The sequence below is a fragment of the Sclerotinia sclerotiorum genome, genomic scaffold, assembly GCF_000146945.2.
Source record: "Sclerotinia sclerotiorum 1980 UF-70 scaffold_5 genomic scaffold, whole genome shotgun sequence".
Classification (NCBI taxonomy): Eukaryota; Fungi; Ascomycota; class Leotiomycetes; order Helotiales; family Sclerotiniaceae; genus Sclerotinia; species Sclerotinia sclerotiorum.
This window is the reverse complement of record NW_001820831.1, coordinates 2,111,478-2,133,585: the sequence shown is the minus strand read 5'-3', so window position 1 is coordinate 2,133,585 and position 22,108 is coordinate 2,111,478. Positions and strand designations below refer to the sequence as shown.

The 22,108-nt window shown below is 42.8% G+C and overlaps 11 protein-coding genes across 11 annotated transcripts in view; 7 read left to right on the top strand and 4 right to left on the bottom strand.

Annotated features, from left to right (window-relative positions):
• The window catches only part of SS1G_04790 (hypothetical protein), a gene marked incomplete at both ends in the record, with an annotated part of 2,311 nt that extends 1,637 nt beyond the window's left edge, over positions 1–674 (top strand). The window contains 2 exons of the mRNA XM_001594932.1: positions 107–392; positions 586–674. Coding sequence (XP_001594982.1) covers positions 107–392; positions 586–674 — 375 coding nt within the window. The remainder of the gene's footprint in view (positions 1–106; positions 393–585) is intronic.
• Positions 675–1,404: 730 nt separating this feature from the next.
• SS1G_04789 (predicted protein) lies at positions 1,405–1,643 on the top strand (the record flags this gene model as incomplete). Its single annotated transcript, XM_001594931.1, has 2 exons — positions 1,405–1,495; positions 1,594–1,643. The coding sequence occupies 2 exons, from the start codon at positions 1,405–1,407 to the stop codon at positions 1,641–1,643; spliced, it is 141 nt and encodes a 46-aa protein (XP_001594981.1).
• Positions 1,644–1,994: 351 nt separating this feature from the next.
• SS1G_04788 (hypothetical protein) lies at positions 1,995–3,643 on the top strand (the record flags this gene model as incomplete). The annotated part of the gene is made up of 3 exons (XM_001594930.1): positions 1,995–2,323; positions 2,381–2,454; positions 2,505–3,643. The coding sequence occupies 3 exons, from the start codon at positions 1,995–1,997 to the stop codon at positions 3,641–3,643; spliced, it is 1,542 nt and encodes a 513-aa protein (XP_001594980.1).
• Positions 3,644–5,731: 2,088 nt separating this feature from the next.
• SS1G_04787 (hypothetical protein) lies at positions 5,732–6,313 on the top strand (the record flags this gene model as incomplete). The annotated part of the gene is made up of 1 exon (XM_001594929.1): positions 5,732–6,313. One exon carries the CDS (start codon positions 5,732–5,734, stop codon positions 6,311–6,313), a length of 582 nt encoding a protein of 193 aa, XP_001594979.1.
• Positions 6,314–7,362: 1,049 nt separating this feature from the next.
• SS1G_04786 (hypothetical protein) lies at positions 7,363–8,562 on the bottom strand (the record flags this gene model as incomplete). Its single annotated transcript, XM_001594928.1, has 1 exon — positions 7,363–8,562. One exon carries the CDS (start codon positions 8,560–8,562, stop codon positions 7,363–7,365), a length of 1,200 nt encoding a protein of 399 aa, XP_001594978.1.
• Positions 8,563–10,059: 1,497 nt separating this feature from the next.
• SS1G_04785 (hypothetical protein) lies at positions 10,060–11,383 on the bottom strand (the record flags this gene model as incomplete). The annotated part of the gene is made up of 2 exons (XM_001594927.1): positions 10,060–10,999; positions 11,073–11,383. 2 exons carry the CDS (start codon positions 11,381–11,383, stop codon positions 10,060–10,062), a joined length of 1,251 nt encoding a protein of 416 aa, XP_001594977.1.
• Positions 11,384–11,741: 358 nt separating this feature from the next.
• On the top strand, positions 11,742–11,979 carry SS1G_04784 (mitochondrial 54S ribosomal protein YmL44; the record flags this gene model as incomplete). Its single annotated transcript, XM_001594926.1, has 2 exons — positions 11,742–11,808; positions 11,864–11,979. 2 exons carry the CDS (start codon positions 11,742–11,744, stop codon positions 11,977–11,979), a joined length of 183 nt encoding a protein of 60 aa, XP_001594976.1.
• Positions 11,980–12,645: 666 nt separating this feature from the next.
• On the bottom strand, positions 12,646–13,777 carry SS1G_04783 (inorganic pyrophosphatase; the record flags this gene model as incomplete). The annotated part of the gene is made up of 5 exons (XM_001594925.1): positions 12,646–12,787; positions 12,840–12,923; positions 12,976–13,319; positions 13,374–13,463; positions 13,580–13,777. 5 exons carry the CDS (start codon positions 13,775–13,777, stop codon positions 12,646–12,648), a joined length of 858 nt encoding a protein of 285 aa, XP_001594975.1.
• A 1,165-nt stretch (positions 13,778–14,942) lies between these two features.
• Positions 14,943–16,756, bottom strand: SS1G_04782 (hypothetical protein; the record flags this gene model as incomplete). Its single annotated transcript, XM_001594924.1, has 3 exons — positions 14,943–15,997; positions 16,046–16,201; positions 16,252–16,756. 3 exons carry the CDS (start codon positions 16,754–16,756, stop codon positions 14,943–14,945), a joined length of 1,716 nt encoding a protein of 571 aa, XP_001594974.1.
• A 2,071-nt stretch (positions 16,757–18,827) lies between these two features.
• SS1G_04781 (hypothetical protein) lies at positions 18,828–19,251 on the top strand (the record flags this gene model as incomplete). Its single annotated transcript, XM_001594923.1, has 2 exons — positions 18,828–18,875; positions 19,012–19,251. The coding sequence occupies 2 exons, from the start codon at positions 18,828–18,830 to the stop codon at positions 19,249–19,251; spliced, it is 288 nt and encodes a 95-aa protein (XP_001594973.1).
• A 2,266-nt stretch (positions 19,252–21,517) lies between these two features.
• Positions 21,518–22,108, top strand: part of SS1G_04780 (hypothetical protein) — a gene marked incomplete at both ends in the record, with an annotated part of 1,841 nt that continues 1,250 nt past the window's right edge. Inside the window, 3 exons of the mRNA XM_001594922.1 lie at positions 21,518–21,564; positions 21,712–21,801; positions 21,851–22,100. Coding sequence (XP_001594972.1) covers positions 21,518–21,564; positions 21,712–21,801; positions 21,851–22,100 — 387 coding nt within the window. The remainder of the gene's footprint in view (positions 21,565–21,711; positions 21,802–21,850; positions 22,101–22,108) is intronic.

Genomic DNA, 22,108 nt, shown 5'->3' with positions numbered 1-22,108 from the left:
ACATCATGTCTATTCTCACCGCTTTTGGTTTCTATTACAATTCGCCACGCCCTTACCAGCTACCCATTATCCTGGTCCACATAATCTAACCGTCTCGCACCTGGAGCCTTTTGGAGCAAGATTAGACATCGAACTTATTAAGACACCAAAGCCATTAGCAGCGAATAGGACGTATATCGATGGAAAGGAAACTACGTATATACACTTCATTCTCAACCAGAGAACGATACCTTTGGGATTCAGTTTCTTGGAGTGTGGAGTTGATAGGTTGGATGGGTGGTGTGAGCTGGAAACTTTTTTGAAAGTGCAGAGTAAATCTACAGAAGAAGCTCAGTATGAATATGCTTGCTTTGGAGATTATCCTGCGGAGCCATATGGAAGCGTCAAGAATGGTGCGCCTAATGCTTATTAGTGGGTTCTGGAGTCGGTTGCTAATCTATCACTTGCTTGTTGGTATCAAAAGAGCCATGATGTTGCTCCAGAGGGAGTTGGCTCTCTGTAAATATCTTTATTCACTAAATGTTGATGCCTAGCCAATAACTGATAACCTGTTCCTGAATCTGAGTCTCTGCCCTTAAACCACAGAAAACCAAGGACTGCGGGCCGCGCAAATTGGATTTTTGAGCTCTCCGTCATTGTCTGTTTATGGTACGGGCACCACAGAACGATTATAGTTCCCAAAGAAACCTGGCTCAATTATTTGGCAAGGAGCTCCAAACACATACACCTTTGCCGACATCCAAGCCTATTGTAATGAAGGTCGCTGAATGATATGTGGCCAGCGTATCCTTGTAATTTTCGTTAGACTGCAAACTGATGTCCCTTCTCTCCATTCAAATCCGCCAGCTTGGTTGAACAGCAGTTCATAGCCGCTAATATTCAAGATTCCGCGTCTCATTGCACAATTGTTCAAGTCAACAGGTTATTCAATGACCCAGTGTCATTGGTCATTAGAGGAGTATGTCAATAATAGATGGCAGGGTTTTCCTGTTTGTTGCACATCTTAGGTTACGAGGAAAAACAAGGAAATGAAGGAGATTCCCACTTCAACGACTTGATGTCAAAATGTTAAAAGAATTATCATGTAGACTTTTGGGCAAAAGGTTTTTTTTGGTTGATTTCTAGCCCTCAAAGCGGCTGGGAAAGCAAAGCCCCTTTCAGATTTTATGCCAAGCCAGCAAACAGGTTTTGGGAACCGAAAGGCTCGACATCATTCACTGCGCCCTGACTCTAGAATAATGATCTGGATATATTATGCATGATACCTCGTTATCAAATTCCAATCGAAGTACAGAGTATTCCCACAATCAGAATACAAGCAAGATCTTCACTCACATATCCTAAATCAACCTCCACCCACTATCGCAGCAATCAATAAAATATTCAACCACATCACTCGCCACTATGCCTTTTTTCTGGTCAAAGGGAGTTGGAGGTAGGAGATTTGGCGCAAATGTGTCGGCGGATAGACACGGTCTTAGAAGACCTGTTTTTCGTATGCGTCTCTGCGGTCTCAACTGCTTTCGTTGAGCAACAAACAGTACGTTCTGCTCTGCTATCATTATCAAGTATAATCGATCTAATAACTCTTAGGTCAAAATACATTTTACGACAAATCTTTGGAGATTAGCATTGCTGAATGATACCATGGATTTCTTTGGCGATAGGGAAATGGAATGAAGACATTATGTACATTGGTTTTATGTGATGGGAGGTGTTTAGCGGATGGATTTTGGATACCATATGGGTTTTGCTTTACTCAAGCGCTGTTTTGAGGATGGACAATATGTCGATTTGTTTTTATGATGGGACAGGAGGAAGGAAATGCATACTTCAAATATCATGGGGAGTTATATCCACTCGAACATTGCATATTTGATTCGGGATTCAGGGAGAATACTATCAACTGTGATCGCCTACTGATGTCTAACTCAAGTTCATCTATATTGAGACGTTTATCTGACCTACCTATGTAGTATGCCATTAGTTGTTCCATGTCCACTTGGACTTTTGCGCATGACATTGATCGTAGTCAATATACATGGCGTAGTAGGGAAAGAGGTGGGTGGCAATACTTCCTAGAAGATAGCCATGCAGCTTCTGTGATTGGCTACTCCACACAATCCTTATCTATCACGTGTCAACTGATAGTGGAACTATTTTTCCGAATTTATGACAAGCGTTATTTTTCTTTCCCACGATTCGACACAATAATCTGTGAATACAATGTTATGCAACGTCTCACATCTTTTATCATGACCTCAATCCCCAAGAAAGTTCCTATTCCTAGGAAAGGTGTGGACTATAGGGGCAAGATAGTACTGTGAGTTTGAGGTGTCGCAAATGGTAATCATCAGGAAGTTACTAACATTGTCATCAGTGCTCCTATGGTGAGATCCGGCGAACTTCCTTCACGTTTACTTGCTCTTCACTATGGAGCAGATTTGGTATGGGGTATGGAATCTACAGCTATACTAGGTAGTTAACAAACTGACGAGTTCAAGGCCCCGAGACGGTTGATCGATCCATGATTGGAACAACACGAAAAGTGAACACCGCCCTTAATACAATCGATTTTACGCGGCTCCCTTCTCAAGGACATAAAGAAAAGAATGCAAATCTGAATGAAAGCCTCATATTCCGCCTCCATCCAGAACTCGAAGGCAAAAAACTCATATTTCAAATCGGCACATCCGATCCAGAAAAAGCAGTCCAATGTGCGCGCATGGTGGCCGCAGACGTTGCGGGCATTGATGTAAATGCAGGATGTCCGAAACCATTCAGTACAAGTGGCGGTATGGGGGCAGCACTTCTACAAACCCCAGATAAATTATGCGCTATTCTCGAAGCTTTAGTCAAGGAAATTGTACCAGAATTTGAAATTGGAATAAGTGTGAAGATACGGTTATTGGAAACTCCTGAGAGGACTGAGGCTCTGGTACGAAAGCTTTGTGCTACTGGTATTACAGGCCTCACTATCCATTGTCGAACTACGCCAATGCGTCCAAGGGAAAGAGCCATCCGAGGGCAACTTAAGATGATCGCGGATATCTGTCGTGAGAGTGGTATCGCTTGTTTGATGAATGGAGACGTAGAAAATAGAGATCAGGCCTTAAAATTGGCCGAAGAATATGGTACAAATGGTGCTATGATTGCTGTGGCAGCCGAAGCAAATTCAAGTTGCTTTAGAAGTGAAGCTGATGGTGGCTTGGCACCATGGGAAGAGGTGGTTCTCCAGTATATGAAGTTCAGTCTGGACATGGAGAACAGGTTCGGAAATACGAAATATCTATTAAACCACCTGATACCAGGAAAATCTCCAATATATCGGGCCATTCAGCAGTCCAAAAACTACCAGCAGTTATGCGACCATTTAGGTCATAAAAGTTTACTCGAACAGGCAATAGATGTGGACGAGAAAATCGGAATCTCTGATAAACAGGTCGAGGAGCACAAACTCAAACAAGCACAAGCAAAGGCAGAAGCAAAGGCAGCAAAGAAGAAAAGAAAGAATGAGGAGGAGGACGGAGGGGAACAAAAGAAAATTCGAAGTCTTGAAAATCCTGCCCAATCCTCGACTTTGACGGAGACGGAAAGCGCACCTTTGACTGAACTCAAACCAGAGATGACAATTAGTGCTTAGTATTCGATTTGCGATTATGGATATGCATATATATGGGTATGAATGGATTTGGTGGCATTTTGATGCTTTGGGTATACCTTGTGATGTCAGATATGGAAGCATCAGGGGCGTTTGGATTTAACCGAGAAGAGATGAGCATTTACGGGAGTTTACACACTTATATTACTTAGGTGAAGAATAAATATAAACTTCTCCTTCATATATTAGGAGCATATAGGTCATTTCTTTTTCGGCAGTAACATACTTGATACTCGCAAAAGTTAATGAAATAACAGCATCATCATGAATATCACTTTCACATTTTACAACAATGAAGTATTCCCCCCCCCCAAAAACAAAACAAAACCAACCTATACTAATCTGCACTTTTCAAGGCTGGTTGTTGGTTATTTAGTCTAATTAGTGTATCATCTACCTAGTAATTGGATATAAGTATTGAGAATATATATATGTGTGTGTATATGTGTGTGTGTGCGATATGACTAGTATCATATACAACAATAATGGAAATAATTTATCCAGCGGACTTATCTAATTAACTAACTAGCAAATTTGTGAAAGATATCGTATTTAAAACTTCGCCATCCGCAACTTATTTGCCGGATTTCACACTGCCGGTTTAGAAAAGAATGATTGTGTTTGCTTACCTCCATTCGTTTAATGATATGAGAATATTATCATTTGATGGGCCTGCTCAATTAGAAATTCCTACTCACCAAATAAACCCTCCCATCACCAGACTATCATCCAACCCAACCCAATCCAATCCAAACCATCAAACACTTTCCATCCACCCACCCATTCATAAACAAACCAAAACTAAACCCCCCTCCTCCACCTCTTTCAAAATAAAAACAAACCCGCAAACCAATTTCCCTTCAACTCATCCCGCTTTTTCCCACCCCAGCAAAAGAAGAAGAAATTGGTACATAATCAACCACAAAAAAAGAGCTCATCAAAATCTAAAGTTTCCACATATCGCTACTAGAAACCGAGTCTGTGCTCCTGTCCCCAACACCCCCCCGTTAATAGTCGATGTGGCTATCATTGGTATCGAGGGGTCTAATGCAAATGGAGAGATGCCTCGAGCGTATGCGCTGAAAAGACAGGGGGAAGGTAGAAGGCTAAAGAAAAAGGATATGAAGGAGTGGGTGGTGTGGGGAGAGGTCGGCGAGGTATAAAGAGTCGATGGTCGGAGTGAGGTTTGTGGAGATTATTCCGAAGAATGCTAGTGGTGAGATTTTGAAGAGGATTTTGAGGGAGCAGGAGGGGAGGCAGAGGAAAATGGCTAGACTTTGATGGGGATGGTGGGGGGGTTGTTGAGGGTTGATTTATGGGTAGATAGAGGACGTAATCTGGGTAGATGTATGCATTTCTGGAAATAGCTTATGCAGCGAGCCTTCAAGGGGACATTAACAATGAAAGCACTCCCGATTCAGTGAGTACAGTAGAATGGTACAACTCAATATGTAAACGTAAATTGAACAATGAGGGATAAGGACTCTTCTATGAAAAATTCAGGATCTATGGATGGTACTTAACCACCACTAGAGCGGTTGGCCTAAAACATTGCTAAAAAAATAGTATTTTCAGAAGATAGTAACCATATTAAAATGACCACAAACTGGCGTCATCCCTTGTGATCCATACACAATAAAATGAACCATACAATAAAAAGCGTTACTTAAACCGCAATATTTCAAACATTCATTACCTAATCATACAGATACTGGAGTACATATTCTTTTTTTTTTTTGGATCTTCAAGTTCAATCCCTCAATCCCCCACAGTAGCAGCATGACATCAAAATTCGTTGCGAAGAGCTAACTGTTACATTGAAGAAAGTTCTTCCCAGTACGAACAATTGCATACTAGTGATAATTTAGCTCTTGTTCATTTTGAACAGAAAAGCCTTTGAAATACCAACGCCTTTATACTTGAACGCCGCCATTGCAACATTGTTACCAAGCAACATTCGCATAACAATATTGACTCCAACCACGGCGTGGCGAACCCGTTTGCGTCGAAAAAAAGGGGCCAAAGTTGTCAAGCTCATTGATTTTGGTATCATAACCGTTGTGCTCGTACATGCCTTTCCAAAACTTCCTTGTGGACCTTCCTCTCTCAACTCCTGTTCAACGTGAAAAGAATCTTCCAAGCGTAGCACTCGCAATACTCCCTGCAATTCCTGAGCCATACATAGCACTGCCCGCCAAATTCGATGCTTGTCCAAATTTATCGCACCTCGAGAATGCCAACGTATTCGTAACCGTCAAACTCAACGCAATCACTATACATGTGAACTTATCAGCAATGCACTCTATACTTCAACGTATTCATTACCGCACCCAAATCCCGCAAGAAAAAGTAAAACTTACCGATCAACGTCAACCAAATAAACTCAAACCTAAAAATAGCCACAAAAGCCAACCCGACCCAAAGCAATGGTTGCGAGTAAAGCGCAAGCCAGAAAAACCTGCTATCCGTAGGGTTTATAACTTTGGTATTTGGATCCGAGGATTCAAAAACCCAGTGCGAGTCGCCAGATGTAGGATCTACTTCATTCCACCAACGCAATCCGACGAGGCGACGACCGGCGATATTTTTAAGGTAGTAGAAATCGGCAGCGAGGAGAAGGATAGTTATTATGAAGATCAGGACACTATTTGATTGAATGTCAGCTTAGAAAATCGGAGAACAGGGGAAGCGGAAGGAACAGGAGACTTGCAAGTTTTGCGTGAAGAGGATGCCGAAGAGATAGACGAGGAGACTTGCTATATGAACATTAGGTCAGTAATATACTCAACTCATATGGCCCATCCAACGATTTTCATCTCTCTCTCGAAAAAAAAGAAAAGGAATCCCGGAAATCCAAATCAAACCATGCGCAAGCAAAACCAAACCAAACCAACCAAAACAAAGTAAAACCTACAAATGCGAAAACCGAGGAAACACAACAGAGTAATAGGATGCGAGCTAAGACGCCAGCTTAGCGCCCCAGCAGGTTCATTCTGTTCCATGATGAATGAAATTTTCCCTTGTTATGTTTTTTTTTCCTTTTATTGGTTCTTCAAATGAGTGTAGAAGTTGAATTTTTTGTTAAAGTGCGGAATACATGCATGCTTTATGCTTTAATCGTTTTTGTTTTTGATACTCGTAATCGTCGTAATAATAAGGCCAGAGTAGCTTAGGTAGGAGCTTGAGCCTTGACCCCTGTTTAGACGCTACGCTGGTTAGACGGTGAATAGTGGCAGTATGTTTAGAGCCAACGGGTGATGTGCCTTTTCTTTAGAGTAATCGCAGTGATGATCAGGGCACAACATATAATTATTCGGAATTTTGATGATTCATTCCCGGCATTTGTCGCAATTTTGTGTATCACAAATGTATCTCACGTATTCGAGCAAAATTATATATCGGCATTAGTAATGTCATACTCTCTAATTTTATTTATTGCGCCAGTTCCCATCATATGCATTCAAGCTGCGGCATCACGGTTCATTTGCTTATACCCTCTTCTAGCCATCACGTCACCAATATCACCAATATACATCACATTACTTCATTTTAAACTTTTTTTTCTCTTTTTTTAAATAATAAATATTCTGCATTACAGACATGAAGAAATAGACTTCTATCTTACAAAGACTGTGCCTTCCGATTCTGATTCTAATTCGATTCCTAACTCACACCACTCACCCACTCAATCAGTTTATCGCTTAAACTCTGACACTTCTTCCTCTGATTCTTCTGATGAGATTGCCAGCGGCAGTTGAGTTGATGGTAGTGCCACAAGTTCCGAAGCCGGGTTGACATCCAGCACCACACCAAGCATCGCCAATTCCACAGAATCCGTCTCGGGAGCAACATGGTCCAAAGCCGGAGCCGGTACATGTTTTGCCTCCAGAGCAGAGACCGTCGACTGATGGCTTAACGGCTCCAGATGTTCCTGAGGATGAGGGAGTGGTGGCGCCAACTGTTGGGGAAGCTGCTGCCGATGTTGGGGCGACGGTTGCTGAGGTCAGCGTGGAAGAAGCTGCAGTGGTTGGAATGATTTCGATGGAGATTGGAGTTGTGCTTGGGGAAACCACAGGTGCTGGAGCAGATGATGCACTAACTGCCGGGGAATATGGTGCGCTAGCTACTGGAGAACTGGAGCTTTCATCGCTTGAACTTCCTGCAGGGGCCGATGATGAGCCTGCCTCAGAACCAGATGAAGCCACACCATTGACAGGACCACAAGTTCCGGTAAAGGTACCTGATTCTGAGGATTTACGTGTGACATCTGCATCTGGACCTGGATTTGGGTAGTTGACGGCCTTGCTTTCCACAGATGTACATCCATTTCCAAGATTAACGAGGAAGAGATCAGGACGGGAAGAAAAGGCGACAGCTGGAGCAGCGCGAACCTTCGATGCAGAGCTTTCGATGGTAACCGAAGCACAAGACATGTAAAATTCACGGTTGCCGATTTGATTTTGCCAAGTCCATGCGAGCATGGCTTCTCCGGCTGGAGCATCGGCAGGAACAGTAAAGTCCGCACTTGCACCTACCGCAGCAGGACAACTTCCAATATAGGAATGGATGACTCGGAATGTCTTGCCAGAGTCGTAGGAGAGCGCGACTTGACAAGATCCTCCACCGTGCACAGCACCGGTTCCGACTGTCCAGTTTGCAGTTGCGCCTGCAGCCCAAGTAGCGACGGGTTTTCCTCCGGGTGTACCCATGTCGTTGTACTTGCAAGGGAAGTTTGAACCTGACGATGAGAGCGGAGATGTAATGCTGTAGTCGATCTGGGATTGGACAGCATTAGGATTGAGAGCAGAACGGAAAGGAGGTGGGTAAGTGAGCGACAAGTGTGCGTTGATAGTAGAAGTGCAAAGGAATGCTGCGAGCGCGAGGTTGGTGGTAAACTGCATCTTGAAGTTGTTGGGATTAGGTTCCTGTTATTCGTGTATGTGTTCTGTGTGCGTTGTAACGTTCGTTGATGATCAGACCCGCTGAAAATATCCTATGCTTATATGCCTTGCTTGTTAAGAACGGTCGGCTGTATGTACGTATGTGTATGTAAAATAACTTGAAAAGATGAGTCGATCTATGAACGAAGGAAGGACTTGAAACCGAAGGAACTTCGAAGCAATAAATACTGCGCAAAAACAAACTGTACAAGAATAGAAAAACAATATGACTTTAACCTCTCTTTGTTCAATAATAAAGAAATGATTCCTCGAGCGTACCAGTACAATAAACGATGACTGAGAAAAAATTCTATTGTCCTCTATTTAATAAATAGACGATTTTTCATTCATTCACCGTGTCCTTACAAAGAAAGAGCACAGATAGAGAACGTATTGTCGAAAATAGATGATTCATTTGCTCATGATGATACAAGGAGCTTAAAGAACTAAGAATTATCTAGGTGCTCAAAGAAATCCTATGAATACTCGCGCCAGGGATAGAGAAGGTGAAGGAGAATAACATGAGAGTTTCAAACAAGCGCATTTTTGCCCCTGTCTAGAGATCTGATCGAGTTGATTGGAGAGCTTTCAAGTAGAAGTTCAGGTCGTTCGATCCAATGAGCAAGCTGATCGATCTTCCTATGCATGATTGAACGAGAATGTGCGATATCGATACAAAATGCGACTCCCCCCTTCTCGGTAAGAAACCCTGCCTAGGTACTGGTGTATGTACTAGGTAGCTTTTCAACGAACCCATGAGATGGTTGGTTACCATATAAACAATTGATACTATGCATATAGATGGGTATAAACAAATACTCAAATCCTCCATAAAGTCTCGAATCCACTTGAATCCGAAACAACACTATTTCACTTATATCATTTATTCCATTCAATCCATAATCATCAAAAGAAAAAAGAAATTTCTTTTCTCTTAACCTAAAAAACATAAATAAAAGCATATAACTGGTCGTTAAACAATTCCAGCTGATCCACTCCTATCCAATCAACATACTTGGAACAAAAGTCTTTGAAACCACGAGCTTTTTGTGAGCGGGAAACTTGGAGTTGACTCATAATTGGTAGAGTATTTTCTAGCCTATTAATTGACAATGTGTAGGTAGTTTGCTAGTAGATGAGATTTTTGTCGCTGTTGAAATATTCTATGCTGGGCGGAATTTTTTGATGTCTGGAATGTAGTGCAATCAGTTAGAACAATGTACTCACTGAATTTATTATTGAGCCACTACCAAAGATTCAGAATTTTTGGATCTCGAAACGTTTGAATTCTGTGCTACAGACTACTAAACACTGTAGTAATCTGCAGCCTTGATCAGCATAAAATTATTCAAGACTTTATGTCAGGATAGAATGTACATTTGTATAATTGATGAAATAAATGGGTATAATTGTATGTTATATAGGGGTAACAGATTCCTTCAAATGTCGTTCGATAATTTAAAGTTCGTCTCTCATTCGCTCTGCTTCCTTAGCCGCTTCTATTGGTTCTTCCCACATCCTCTTCTTTGGATTCCCTGGATCTGATTGCTCACTTCGAGCTACATCTTCTTCCAGTACCGGCTGTGCGTATTCAGCAGACTCGTCCAATGCTGGTTCTATGATGATTTCCTCCTTATCAGGTGCATGATAGTGCTGACTTTCATCGATAATATGTTCGACTTCCTCAACCATAGTTGATGCCTCGGGTTCTATCGACTGCCTGTTGCCGTCTCCAACGTCAATGACAGGAAGGTCTTCATTATCTAAAGCAACGCCTTCACTCCTGGCTGACACAGTCGCGTAAGTAGCCGGCGCACTCAATATCGAGATCCTGCTTTCAACAGCTGAACCACTCTTTGAACCCATTATTCCAAATATGCCAAACAAGGTGTAGAACGTCAACTTCAGTGGCGCATAGACTAGCCACCAAAATGGTCCGTAAAGTAACCTCCTGAAAATGAGCCATGCAATTGTACAAACGAGAACGTAAAATGCCGTTTCCAGATACCACGTATCACTCTTTTGGCTTCTCAATAAAGTCCCAAGTAAATTCCGCGAACTCGATAATAGAGAATCCAATGTAGAATATGTTTCATTCAGCTGAGCTAAAGCCTCCGTTGATTGCCTTAATGTATCGTTTGCGAATTGTGATTTTTCCAACTCGCCCGCCATCATTTCGTGAGTTCGTCGAAGCGCCAGAGTAACGTCACTCGCAGCATTAACCGTCTTATCTTCCTTTGATAGTTCCGACTTTGGCCGAGCGGCAGGTCTTTCCATCGAATTCGGAGTTGACCTACCGGAAGAGGGATTTAAGCTTGCCTGGAGCATATGTTGTCGCTCCAAAACTTTCGCAGCCTCGAGCGTCTTTTTGGCTTTCATTTCGGCTTTGCAAAATGCTCTATGATGTCTGTAAATTTCGGTGGTTAGTTTGTAATAGATGATATATGGGAGTGAGCAAATATGCGTCTTACGATTTAATATCTTCGATGTCCATCTCCACTGCTTCATCAAGCGCCTCTCTCTGTTTTTGTAACTCACTATTCGGCCGTCCCACAGGCATTGATAGAATTTCTTCCTGCAATCGCGCAAAGTCCTCTGACTGATCCTTCAGGACCTGGGCAATCTCCGCAGAGAGCTCTAATAATACATTATCATCATCGCCATCTAATGTTATAGAACCTGGTTGAAACTCAATAGTTTCTAAATGGCGAATTAACTCCCTGGCTTGTCTATTTGATTCCTGCAGCACCGTAAGGCGTTCGGAGAGAGATTCGAAAGACATATCAGGTTGCTCAAATTTCGTAGGTGTTCTGGTTGTGAATTCTTGATGTCACGTCATGAGAAATTGGTAGCTACTTGTGAGGCTCGGAATTTACCGAGAATTTTATTTTGCGCCTAGCATAGTGAGCATCCAGACCACAACTACGCCTCGGAAACCTTCATAGTACATTGGAAATCTCATGTAAGTTCAATTCAATATGTTTGATCATCAGATGCTGATTGTATACTAGGAGACTGTGCTAGCAAATATGATCACCCGATTCATCACGGAAGTCTCGACCGTCTTCAATCCCTTCTCTCCCAAAGCTAAAACTGCACGATTGTTTCTCTCGGTTCTTCCGCCAAATGCACGACAGACCATGAAGATTGATACAAAGATACTACCAAGAGCATCTAAAGAGCCGAGTCTTGTGCGCTTGAAGTTCAGTATGTCTTCGACGAAGTCAAACTTTTATTCATAAATTCTAACTATGGTTTACAGAGGATGGGAAAGAGATGAATTTGGACGCAGAAAAGCTCGGTATTAGGGGAGTATCCGATGAGGTAGATAGGCATTCACGGATATTGGCAAGGCAGGAGGAATTGACAGGGAACTGATGTACAATGCTGGAATGTATATTTATTGCATGTGGGAAGGCGTTTTGAGGCCGTATGATTGATGACAATACCATACTTCCAGTCAGTACGGCATGTCTATGGAGTGAACAGGATATACGTGTTGTAGGATCTTCAATATCCTCCAATCCGTGCCGGTTTTCTCCGTGGTGGGTTACTCGGGCCTGCGGGCTGGGCGGAATCACAAGTCAGGGAGAAGCTTTGGAGGCTTGATACGGGCGCAATGTTAGGACGCTCTACGCGCTCATCGCACCCAAGGTCCCTAGCGCCGAGCATTTAAGGTTACATCTTATACCAATGCTAAGACAGATAATGTTCACTTCTCAACATAATGCCACGTTCTCTGGCTGGATTGGCTCATATGCGGGTCCAACAGCCTCATGCATTTTTGAGAAAGCCCATCAAGTTATCTGAAACCAGGGAATATGAAGAGCAAAGATTTGATAACACATCACAGTTGCACGGATCGAATACCAGGAGTGAGATTGGATGTGCAAGAACTAGCACTTGGAAAACTTCGTATTGTATCTACAGCCAATAGTAAAGACTTGTGTAGTGCTTCGCTTCATAGAATGCTGCAACGTAACTTTTATGGTAATCCGGTGGTAATGCCTGGAAATTCATAGCCCTTATCCATGGATTTTGCATTTAAGCGGCAGCACCAGAGATGAAGAACCACTTGTCAATGCTTGGGTCGATAGGAGCCGGAGCAAGGTTCTCGTTAGCTGGGATGGGAGGAAGTTGGCTTGGTTCAACACGGCTGGTAGAGTGCTTGACGGTGACGTTGGTACTTGACAATTGTTAGTTAAAAAGCTGCCATAGGGAGATAACAAAAAACTTACGTTGAGACATCTCCTGGGGTGGTCTTGCCGGTGATGAGTTTCTCCCAAGCCTCAGCACACTCGCGGACAATGTCAGTAGCGTACCTAGAACATCGTTAGCTTACAATGCCAAAGATACTCATTTAGCAAGCCTTACTTCTTGTTCTTGCACTCTCCAGTGAAAGCAAATTGGTTCTCTGGCTTTCCGTCTGGGATTTTGTAGATTCTGAACCATTCATTTGTAGCTCTCAAGAGACCTGGAAGGTGTCTTTCAACATCCTCAACGTCGTTGAGCTTAGGTGCCAAGGGGTCATTAACATCGATGACAATGACCTTCCAGTCGGTCTCTTCCTCATCAAGCAAGGCCATAACACCAAGAACCTTAACTTGTTTGACTTGGCCAGGGTATCCGACTAATTCACCAATCTCGCAAACGTCCAATGGGTCATTGTCACCTTTGGCCTTGGTTTCTGGGTGGACAACGTTAGGGTCTTCCCAAGTCTAATGTCCCGTCAGCTCCAGTCGTAAATAATGTATATATGTTCCGAATCTTACTTGAGGGAAAGCACCGTAGTTCCAGAGGTAACCCTTGTGTGGGAAGCAATTGCGGACGAAACGAAGCTTGCCCTTCTTGACATCTTGCTTCTGTTGAAATTATTAGCATAAGATTTGAGTTTAGCGACAGGGGGACATTCGATTGGGTTAAGCATCTAATAGCATGTTAGCTGACAGTGTAAGATGGGATGGTGAGTAAGAAAAACCTCTTCTTTGCTGATCTCCATTTTGCCGTTTGTCCATCTTGGGATCTCAACCACCATGTTCAAGATGGTTTGTTGCTCATTGGCATAAAGAGGAATGTCGTGGAATGGGGAAATTGGGATTCCATCCTTTTCGATATAGATACGATGCTCCAAAGTGTTTGGAGCTCCGATCTTTCTGACAGTATATTTGGAAGCCATTGTTGTATTTAATGGTGTTTTGTTGTCTGAAGATGAATTGGTTGAGAGGTGACGAGATATTTGCACCACTCTAAGCGGTATGGTGGGGTTGTTTTTGTTCGCCAGTTTGTCGTGCGCGGCAGTCACGCCTTTATTCGGTAGGTGCAGGGGTAGTTGATGCTTTGGTTGGTGAGGCCAGCTGTTGGTCAGACGGGTGAATGATCTCCTGAATTGTCTGGCTCGACTTTGAATGGGAATGGGAAAGGAACTGGGAATGTCTATAATTGTACTAGGGTGGGATGTCCAAATTGCATTTGGAATACCACTAACTTTTAATCTGAACATTCGAATTGCAGATGGTCAGTAATATACGGAGTCCCTCTAGGTATTTTTGACTCCAGTAAATTGCACTGTTCAACAGATGATTACCGTCGACCGCGGTATCTTTTTTCTTTACAAAATTGACCGCTACCAACGGAGCCATGCCATCCATGTTTAGCGAAGCTCGGTCCCTGCCGCTTTCCTGTGGGCCTTGGAATCGTGGTGTTGTCGTTCTCAATAGCAGCGAATGTGTTGTTACATTTCTCCTCTAGTATTAACTTAAATATATTAAACACGTTCATAGAAGCTTTGAAGGCATAGCAATAGTACTAATAAGTAGTAAGGACCCCACTAAGCAAGCTGGCTAGCTACTCTGTACACTAATCAAGCTCTACCCTTTCTCGTTTATAGTTCCGAACATTCGGGTGAAGCTAACACCTTCACTTACTAAGGACCCGACGCTTTCTGGCCCTGAGTCAAGATTACTCAACATGAACATTATTACACCATTGTTACCTCAATACTTATTTTCTACATTTCCCGTATCTATCTCTACTGCAACCTATATCACACAGTTGAACATTCGTGGTTGATTAATTTCAGTGAACTATACATCATCAGCCCTTACATGTATTTCTTGCCGTGAACATTGAACCCGCTAGAATAAGGAACCTCAGGCGATAGTTACCGATGTGTCCAGAGTAGCTTATTTTGTGAATATTGCTTTGGTAAATTCCATTAAGACGGGAGAATGGGACACGAAGAGATTAGTCGTTGATTAAAAAGTGCATTTCCAGAAGTACAATTGTACGTCGCTTGTAAATCAGATCGTTAAAATCATTAAATTTTCATAAAATCAAGATATCTAGCTATGAGTAGGCATTGATACATCAGCAGACTTAGAAATTGCATCCTCGCTTCTCCATAAACTGGTAACTGTCTTTTGCTGTGTGTAAAATTGTAGTCCTGGTTTGCCATAGAATGTATTTGCACCACCTCCAGCAACACTCTTCTTGTTTCCAGTGAAGGAGAAGAAAGGGAGAGGAACAGGGATTGGTACATTTATCCCCTGCTGTCCTGCCTCGATGTTTTTCTGGAAGTGTGTTGCTGTTGCTCCAGATCGTGTGAAGATAGCGGCACCATTTCCGTATTCGTTCGCGTTGATGAGGTCAATGGCTTCGTTAAGAGTGTCCACATTCAAGCAGACTAGTACTGGACCGAAGATTTCTTCCGTGTAGCACTTCATATGAGGTTTGACGTTGGTGATGATCGTGGGGCCGACCCAATTTCCGTTGGGATATTTTTCTGGCTTGTAACCTCTACCGTCCAGTAAGATTGTGGCGCCCTCCTCTTCTGCACTAGCAATCAAATCTTCGATCCTTTTCTTACTCTGTGGAGAGATGACTGGGCCGAGGTCCGCTCCCTTTTCAAATCCACCATTCACATTTAGTGCTTTGGCACTTTCCGCTAGCTCAGACAGCCACTCCTTAGTCTCCCCGACCATGACCAAGGTACTAAGAGCCATGCATCTTTGACCAGCTGCACCAAAAGCTGCGCCAACAATTGAATTAAGTGCATGTTGTTTGTTCGCATCCGGCAAGACGGCACAATGATTCTTGGCGCCCAAATTTGCCTGCACACGCTTGCCATTAGCAGAACCCCGGGTGAAAATGTATTCTCCTGCGCGATTGCTTCCGACAAAACTGATAGCTTTAATAGCTGGTTCATCGATGATGAAATCGACCGTCTTCGAAGCACCGTGGACAATGTTGAGTACTCCATTGGGGAAGCCAGCCTTTTGGGCGAGTTCCGCAAGAATCATTGCGGCACCAGGATCTCGTTCGGAGGGCTTTACAATAAGGCAGTTTCCAGTTGCACAGGCAATTGGTATAGACCATAATGGTATCATTGCAGGAAAGTCTACTGGATGTTAGATTGCTCCAAGTCCGGAAAATGACCAGGACTCACTGAATGGGCAGATGGCGGCTACAACTCCCAATGGCTCCCTGTAACTTCTGGTCTCCATATCCTTTGCTACCTCTATGACTTCTCCCATCATTTGTTGAGGAATAGCGCATGCTGTTTCGGCGACTTGCAGTCCACGAAGAACATCTCCTTTCGCATCTGCGGGCAAGTCAGCGTTGAGGCGTAAATCAAACCACCTAGTAACATACCAGCAAAGGTTTTACCCTGCTCCAATGTGATACTGGCAGCCAATCTATCCCAATTGTCCCGTACTAATTGTGTGAACTTAAACATAATTTGTTGTCTTGCCATTATGCTGGTGTTCTTCCATCCTGGGAATGCCTTAACCGCACTGTCAACCGCAGCTTTGAGCTCGGCATCTGTGCTTTGTGGTACTCTCGTTACGAGATTATTTGTTGCCGGGTCGTGTAAATCAATGAACTGTGTAGATTCAGATTTGAGGAATTTGTTGTCGACAAAGTATGGCGTATCCTGGACATCTTGAATTTTTTCGTGAGTCGTAGGGTAATTGTCGGCACTGAAAGCTAGAGCTGCAGCAGGTTTGAGATGTTGAGCTGTAGCATGGAGTCTGCGGGTAGCGATCTTGGAGGTCTCAGAGGAGGAGGGCATACTGAATGCTACTCTAGGTCGTACCGAGGAGGGGGTATGGCGAGCCGCGGCAGTAGAAATGCCTCTTGTCAAGGTTCGACGCATTTTTGCTCACAACGTTATAGTTGACAGAGATTTGAAGAGAACTTTGGTTGTATCTCTCCAAGTATCGTAGGATTGTCACCTCAAAAACAACAACAATAATAACACCTACTTGTGTAATTGGGATAAGTGGAGGGGCTTGGAGCTGTTAGCAACGGCTTAAGTTAGCCGGGCGCGGAGAAACGCTTGCACTTTCCTATCCTGGCAATGCAGGTGTATCTCTGGATTCTCTTCAAGATACTTTGTACGTAACTCTAAGACAATGAAGGGAAAAGCTGATATTAAGAGAGAGGGGAAATATGAGAGATAAGAGGAATTTCCTACAATTTTGTATTACCTATCTAGTAGGTATTACCTATATTACTAATATTGCAGAGTTTCTTTGTTGAGAATTTCCAAGATCACAAGGTTGAGATTACTGATTACACAATCGGAAGATTATGTACAGAATGCAAAGCATATTACTTCAAAGGCAAGTCGACCGTTTTATTAATCCCAGATAGCTCGGATCCCATCTAACCTGATTAATCTAGGTAAAAGTTGGGGAAGCTGACGGAGTATGATTGGAAGAATTAGTAAAGTGGATACCTTTTAACCGCTGTGTTATCCACTTTTGATTTCTAGCCAATTATATTTCCGAAAGTCGAGTGGAAGCGGAAAAAGCTAGAGCTGAATATGGTTAATTAGAATCGAAGTTATATGATGGTGTTAACGAAGCTCAACCTCTTCTGAGCTACAATCCTGACCTCACTACATCAAGGGATTCTGTACCTATTCATTTGCTGCTATCAAATGAATCATTAGATATGGGGTAAGACGGATATTAATTAGTACTTGACTTTTTTGATATCTCCTTCATAGTTTGTTAGCTGCCCCCGAAAGACAAACCACGACGTATCGAAACATGTCATGTTCCTCTTTTTAACGACACCTTTGATGCGGGGGCGGGCATTTTAAGTCCGTTACACTGAAATATTATGGGAAATATGATGGCACTCTGACATTCCCATCTTTGTAGCATGAGAGACTAACTGTATACTGTAACATTGTTTTGTATGTCCTCGGTGCTGGTATTTAGACACCATTATTTTTGAGTTGGAAGATACGATTGGAGGTGAATGAGCGGAAGGATCGCAATCTAATCGTCAGGTGATGTGAGCCAAAACCACAAGTACAATGAGAATTAGTTGGTCTACGAATGTTCCGCTTTGAGTTTAATATTGTCCTAAATGGCAAAGGATCCCGGGATATCTTTCTTAGATAAGTATCTATTGAATATCTTCGGGCTCGCCCTAAGCTCAAAATAGGAACGAATGGAAATACCCTTTTTTGGTATGCCTCTAAACTCTACGAATCGCTTCTGGTGCTGAAGCCGGCAATCGCTATACTATTTACCATTGGCTGCCACAAGGAAGAGCCTGCGATAGAGACGACACTATTATGACAATAGCAACTGGGGATATTTCTTCTTCCCTAAATATTAACCTTTGGGGTTATCACTAGCCTAAGGACATGAGTGGGCCAAGAGTAATCCGCGTGTTATCATTTCCTGACCTTGTTTTCTTCGGAAGGCAGCGGCCGATGCCATACCTCCGTAAATTGAAAATTGATGATGGCCATTCATACGTCGTTGCGATCACGGATTGCTGATAAGACTGCATGTCAACCAGAAGTCCATTTGCATCTAAGTTTGTTGCTTCGATAAATGCGAGGATGGCTTGTTTTTAATGATGTGCACTGTAAAATAGCTGTGGAGTCAAGACATTCGTCCCATATGAAAAGGCCGAGGTGGCCAATTGCCCGATATTGACTCCGATCGTACTCGCGAGTGTGTATAGCTGTAGCAATACACATCTCTTCCAGTCGAGGCTACACTCAGGGAGGCGGGACCAGCCCGCTTAGGTCCAAGTTTGGATTTGCAGCGGATCAAGTGTTAGAGTAGGAGGTCGTCATTGAAACAGGAGAACTTCTCACTATGGAGCTAAGTTAAATTCGGATTTCTACTGGGCTCTTACTGGTGGTGGGGACGGCAAATAGGGTGCTGTGCTATCCATGACTGGAACTGCATAAAAAAATGCCGACCGTCAGGGCTACTCTTACCTTCATAGAACTATCTAAAACGGTAAGCATGGCAGATCTAACCGTTTCCCCATGTTTGTAGCCTTCAGCTAACAGCTGACTATAGCTTCTCTTCTGTCGACTTCCCTGCGTTTCAGGATGCCTTCTATATTCTGAACCCTAACATGAATATCACGGAGCTCAATCTTGGAGGAAATATCATTCCACGTTCTCTCGTGGCATCCAATAATTCCTCCATCTCCTTAGTTAATGGCATCAAATCTATCTTGAATAATAGTGGCATCCTGGCAGGTGTCTCCATGAATGTTAGCCAGGCACCTACCCATTCTAATGCTGTTCATCCAGAATGGCGCAACTCCTTGTTTCTGGCGTTCCTGGGCACGCAAGTCGTTCTCACCTTTGTACAAAGCCTAATGTAATACTGCGAAAACCTGACTAGCAGCATGAATCAGACTTTACAATCAATCCAATATGACCGCTATTTTCTCAGCCAAAAAACCGTGATCAACGTGCTAGTCCCGGCCCTGCAAAAACTAACTCCTAATCCTGCTGCGTACCTCAATAAAGCCGCTTTCGATTAGCCGAATTGGCAGCAGGTTTTCTATGGTGAAAACTATGCAAAACTTTTGTCTACTAAGAACAAGTACGGTCTAAATGACATTTTCTAAAGTCCAATTATCGTGGGAAGCGAAGCATGGACGGCTCACCAGCTCTGCAAGATAGGACATTGAACATATGAGAGTGCATGCAGTCAGGATTTTCGGTAAGGGTAGAATAATTATTTTATGCAGATGTGATTAAGAGTATTCAAAGCTTGCGAAATTGACCGGTAATTTCAGAATGATTCTTACAGATGGTCGAATCATCAATGCCAATGCGGATTTGGACCTGTGGACCGCACTCAAGGGAGGAAGTAACAAATACAGTTTGATATAAGAACTTTCCTAAGAGATAAAAAAATGGCCCGGAATCATTATATAATTATCCGATTTCTACTCTGGACGAAAACTTCACGGTACTCGCCAGTATAGGAAATATTTAGGTTTCATCTGTTTCAATGAAGTTGGGTATAACATCTTCAATCTAGAAGGTTTATTATTGCAAAAAAAATTGAATACATCAAGGAATACAAGGCATCTGTTGTTTTCAAATCTTTCATGGATATTAAGCCCCGACATTCAGAAGATGCAAGCGATGGAGTTCGCTAGATCTTTGCTGCTGCTACATCCTTTCAATTTTCTATTGCCCATTTGCAAAACGCTTTCTTAGAAGTGCGGTTGTATCCTTGGAAGATATTAAAGGTATGTGTTGGATTTTGATATACTGGCGTTTCTATGACCCAATTATCAACAAATCAGCGATATGGAGATAACTTAATAGGTTTTGATATTTAGCAAAGGTATTTTTGTTCTATGTATATATTGGCATACTCCTAGGTAGAAGTATCTGACAATACATGGATAGAGCGGCCAAAACTATCGATGAAGTTGATGACTCTAGAAAGAGCACGGGATTTTTCAATTGATGTAAATATGGTGATGAGATGAAAAGCAGCCTACAAGCTATCAGCAAGAAGTATGTTCTTGAGGGGTTTGGGCTTTTCCAGACTGTGTTCCTGGTGGATTCAGGATATCACGTCAGGAAACGTTGGAAGAGTTGGTAGATAGATCTTATTGATAATAACAAGAGCTTGTCTGAAGTTTTGAGCATGAAAGCAATCATATTGTATTTTTTCGAATTTCGATAGGTACGCTAGTGTAGTTGTTCTAGAGAGGAAGTTGATTCTATCCTACAATCCTTCACATTGGCCTCGTGGATGCACGATCAACCAATCAACAAAGAAGCGGGGCCGGACCTCGAACATTTTCCCGGGGGATTATGTAACACACAGTCGGAAAAGGCTGTTCCGGTATCTTTGGTGGAGGTCCGTTCCGTCCGCTAGAAAAGCCAATACTACTCACGTTAAGGTCAGATTCAAGCTTTAACCGTATTGATTCTATCGTAATGCTTGACAATCCATTGGCGACAGATACGGCCCAGGTGAGGAAAGAGTGAAAAGAGTGGGTTCCTGGTGCATTCATACGGGGCAAGATCTACCATATCCTTGTTGGAATTCCATCTGAAAAGGGTATACCACACGTTGAGGTCTGGTGGGTGATGAGATCCAAAACTTCCTTTCATCTCGAGTTATTTTGAGCCATGATTACAATCTTATTGTTTCTATTCTTTCGAAGCAACTCATCAGTAACATCGTATCCTTATGTTAATTACGGCATCTTTCATTCCATTTCATTTCCTTTTCAATACGGGATTACGATAAGTACATAGAGTCAGTTATTGGAGTCTCTTTTCGCGAGTGACAAGTGGAATCGTCTGCGCCCGGGTCTCCAGTTACATACAATTAGCACGACATTCGAAACTTGCGATGGAGCAGATGTGCCTTTGGGTCTGATTCACATCTATTCTCTTTTATAAAAGGTTCTTCGGTGGCAAATTATTACGTTGTTACATTGTTACATTTCCACAGGCATTTTATACTACCTTACTATTTCCGTTGAATCTTCAGCTTAGGAAGTAGATTGCGGAGGCGGCGCATTTCTCGACCCGACCCCGCCCACCATTTAAGTACTTGACATTCTGCCAACATATGCCAATTTTTAGAATAGTTTCAATTTGTCCGTCTCCATGTCTATTCCCTTCAAAAGACTGCTGGTCTTACCGACCATCCTTTCGTACGCACTGGTTCATTATAAACCAGATGCATTGTCATCCTCACGCCCAGGTTACCTAGGAACATTTGTGCAACTATATCTGTTGCAGTTCATAGGCTTTGTGATATGGAGAGTAATCTTATATCCTTTCTACTTTTCATCACTTAGACATCTGCCTTCGCCGAAAGGTGGTAGTTGGTGGAATGGTCATTGGAAGAGAATTTCTGGAGAGCCGACTGGACAGCCTATGCTTGACTGGTAAGCTTCAATCCTTATATACTCAAACATATATTGATTGATGTAACAGGATACAGGAAGTTCCAAATGACGGCATCATACGATATCTGGGAATCTTAAATTCGGAGAGAGTTATGGTCACAAATGCCAAAGCGCTCAGCGAAGTTCTTACCACTAAAAATTATGACTTCGTCAAACCGTCTACTCTTCGCCTCGGAATAGGGCGTCTCCTTGGAAATGGAGTTCTTTTGGCAGAGGGAGATGAACTCCTCAGTTATCTCGCGAGAAAAAACCTCATGCCCGCATTCGCATTTCGGCATGTAAGGAT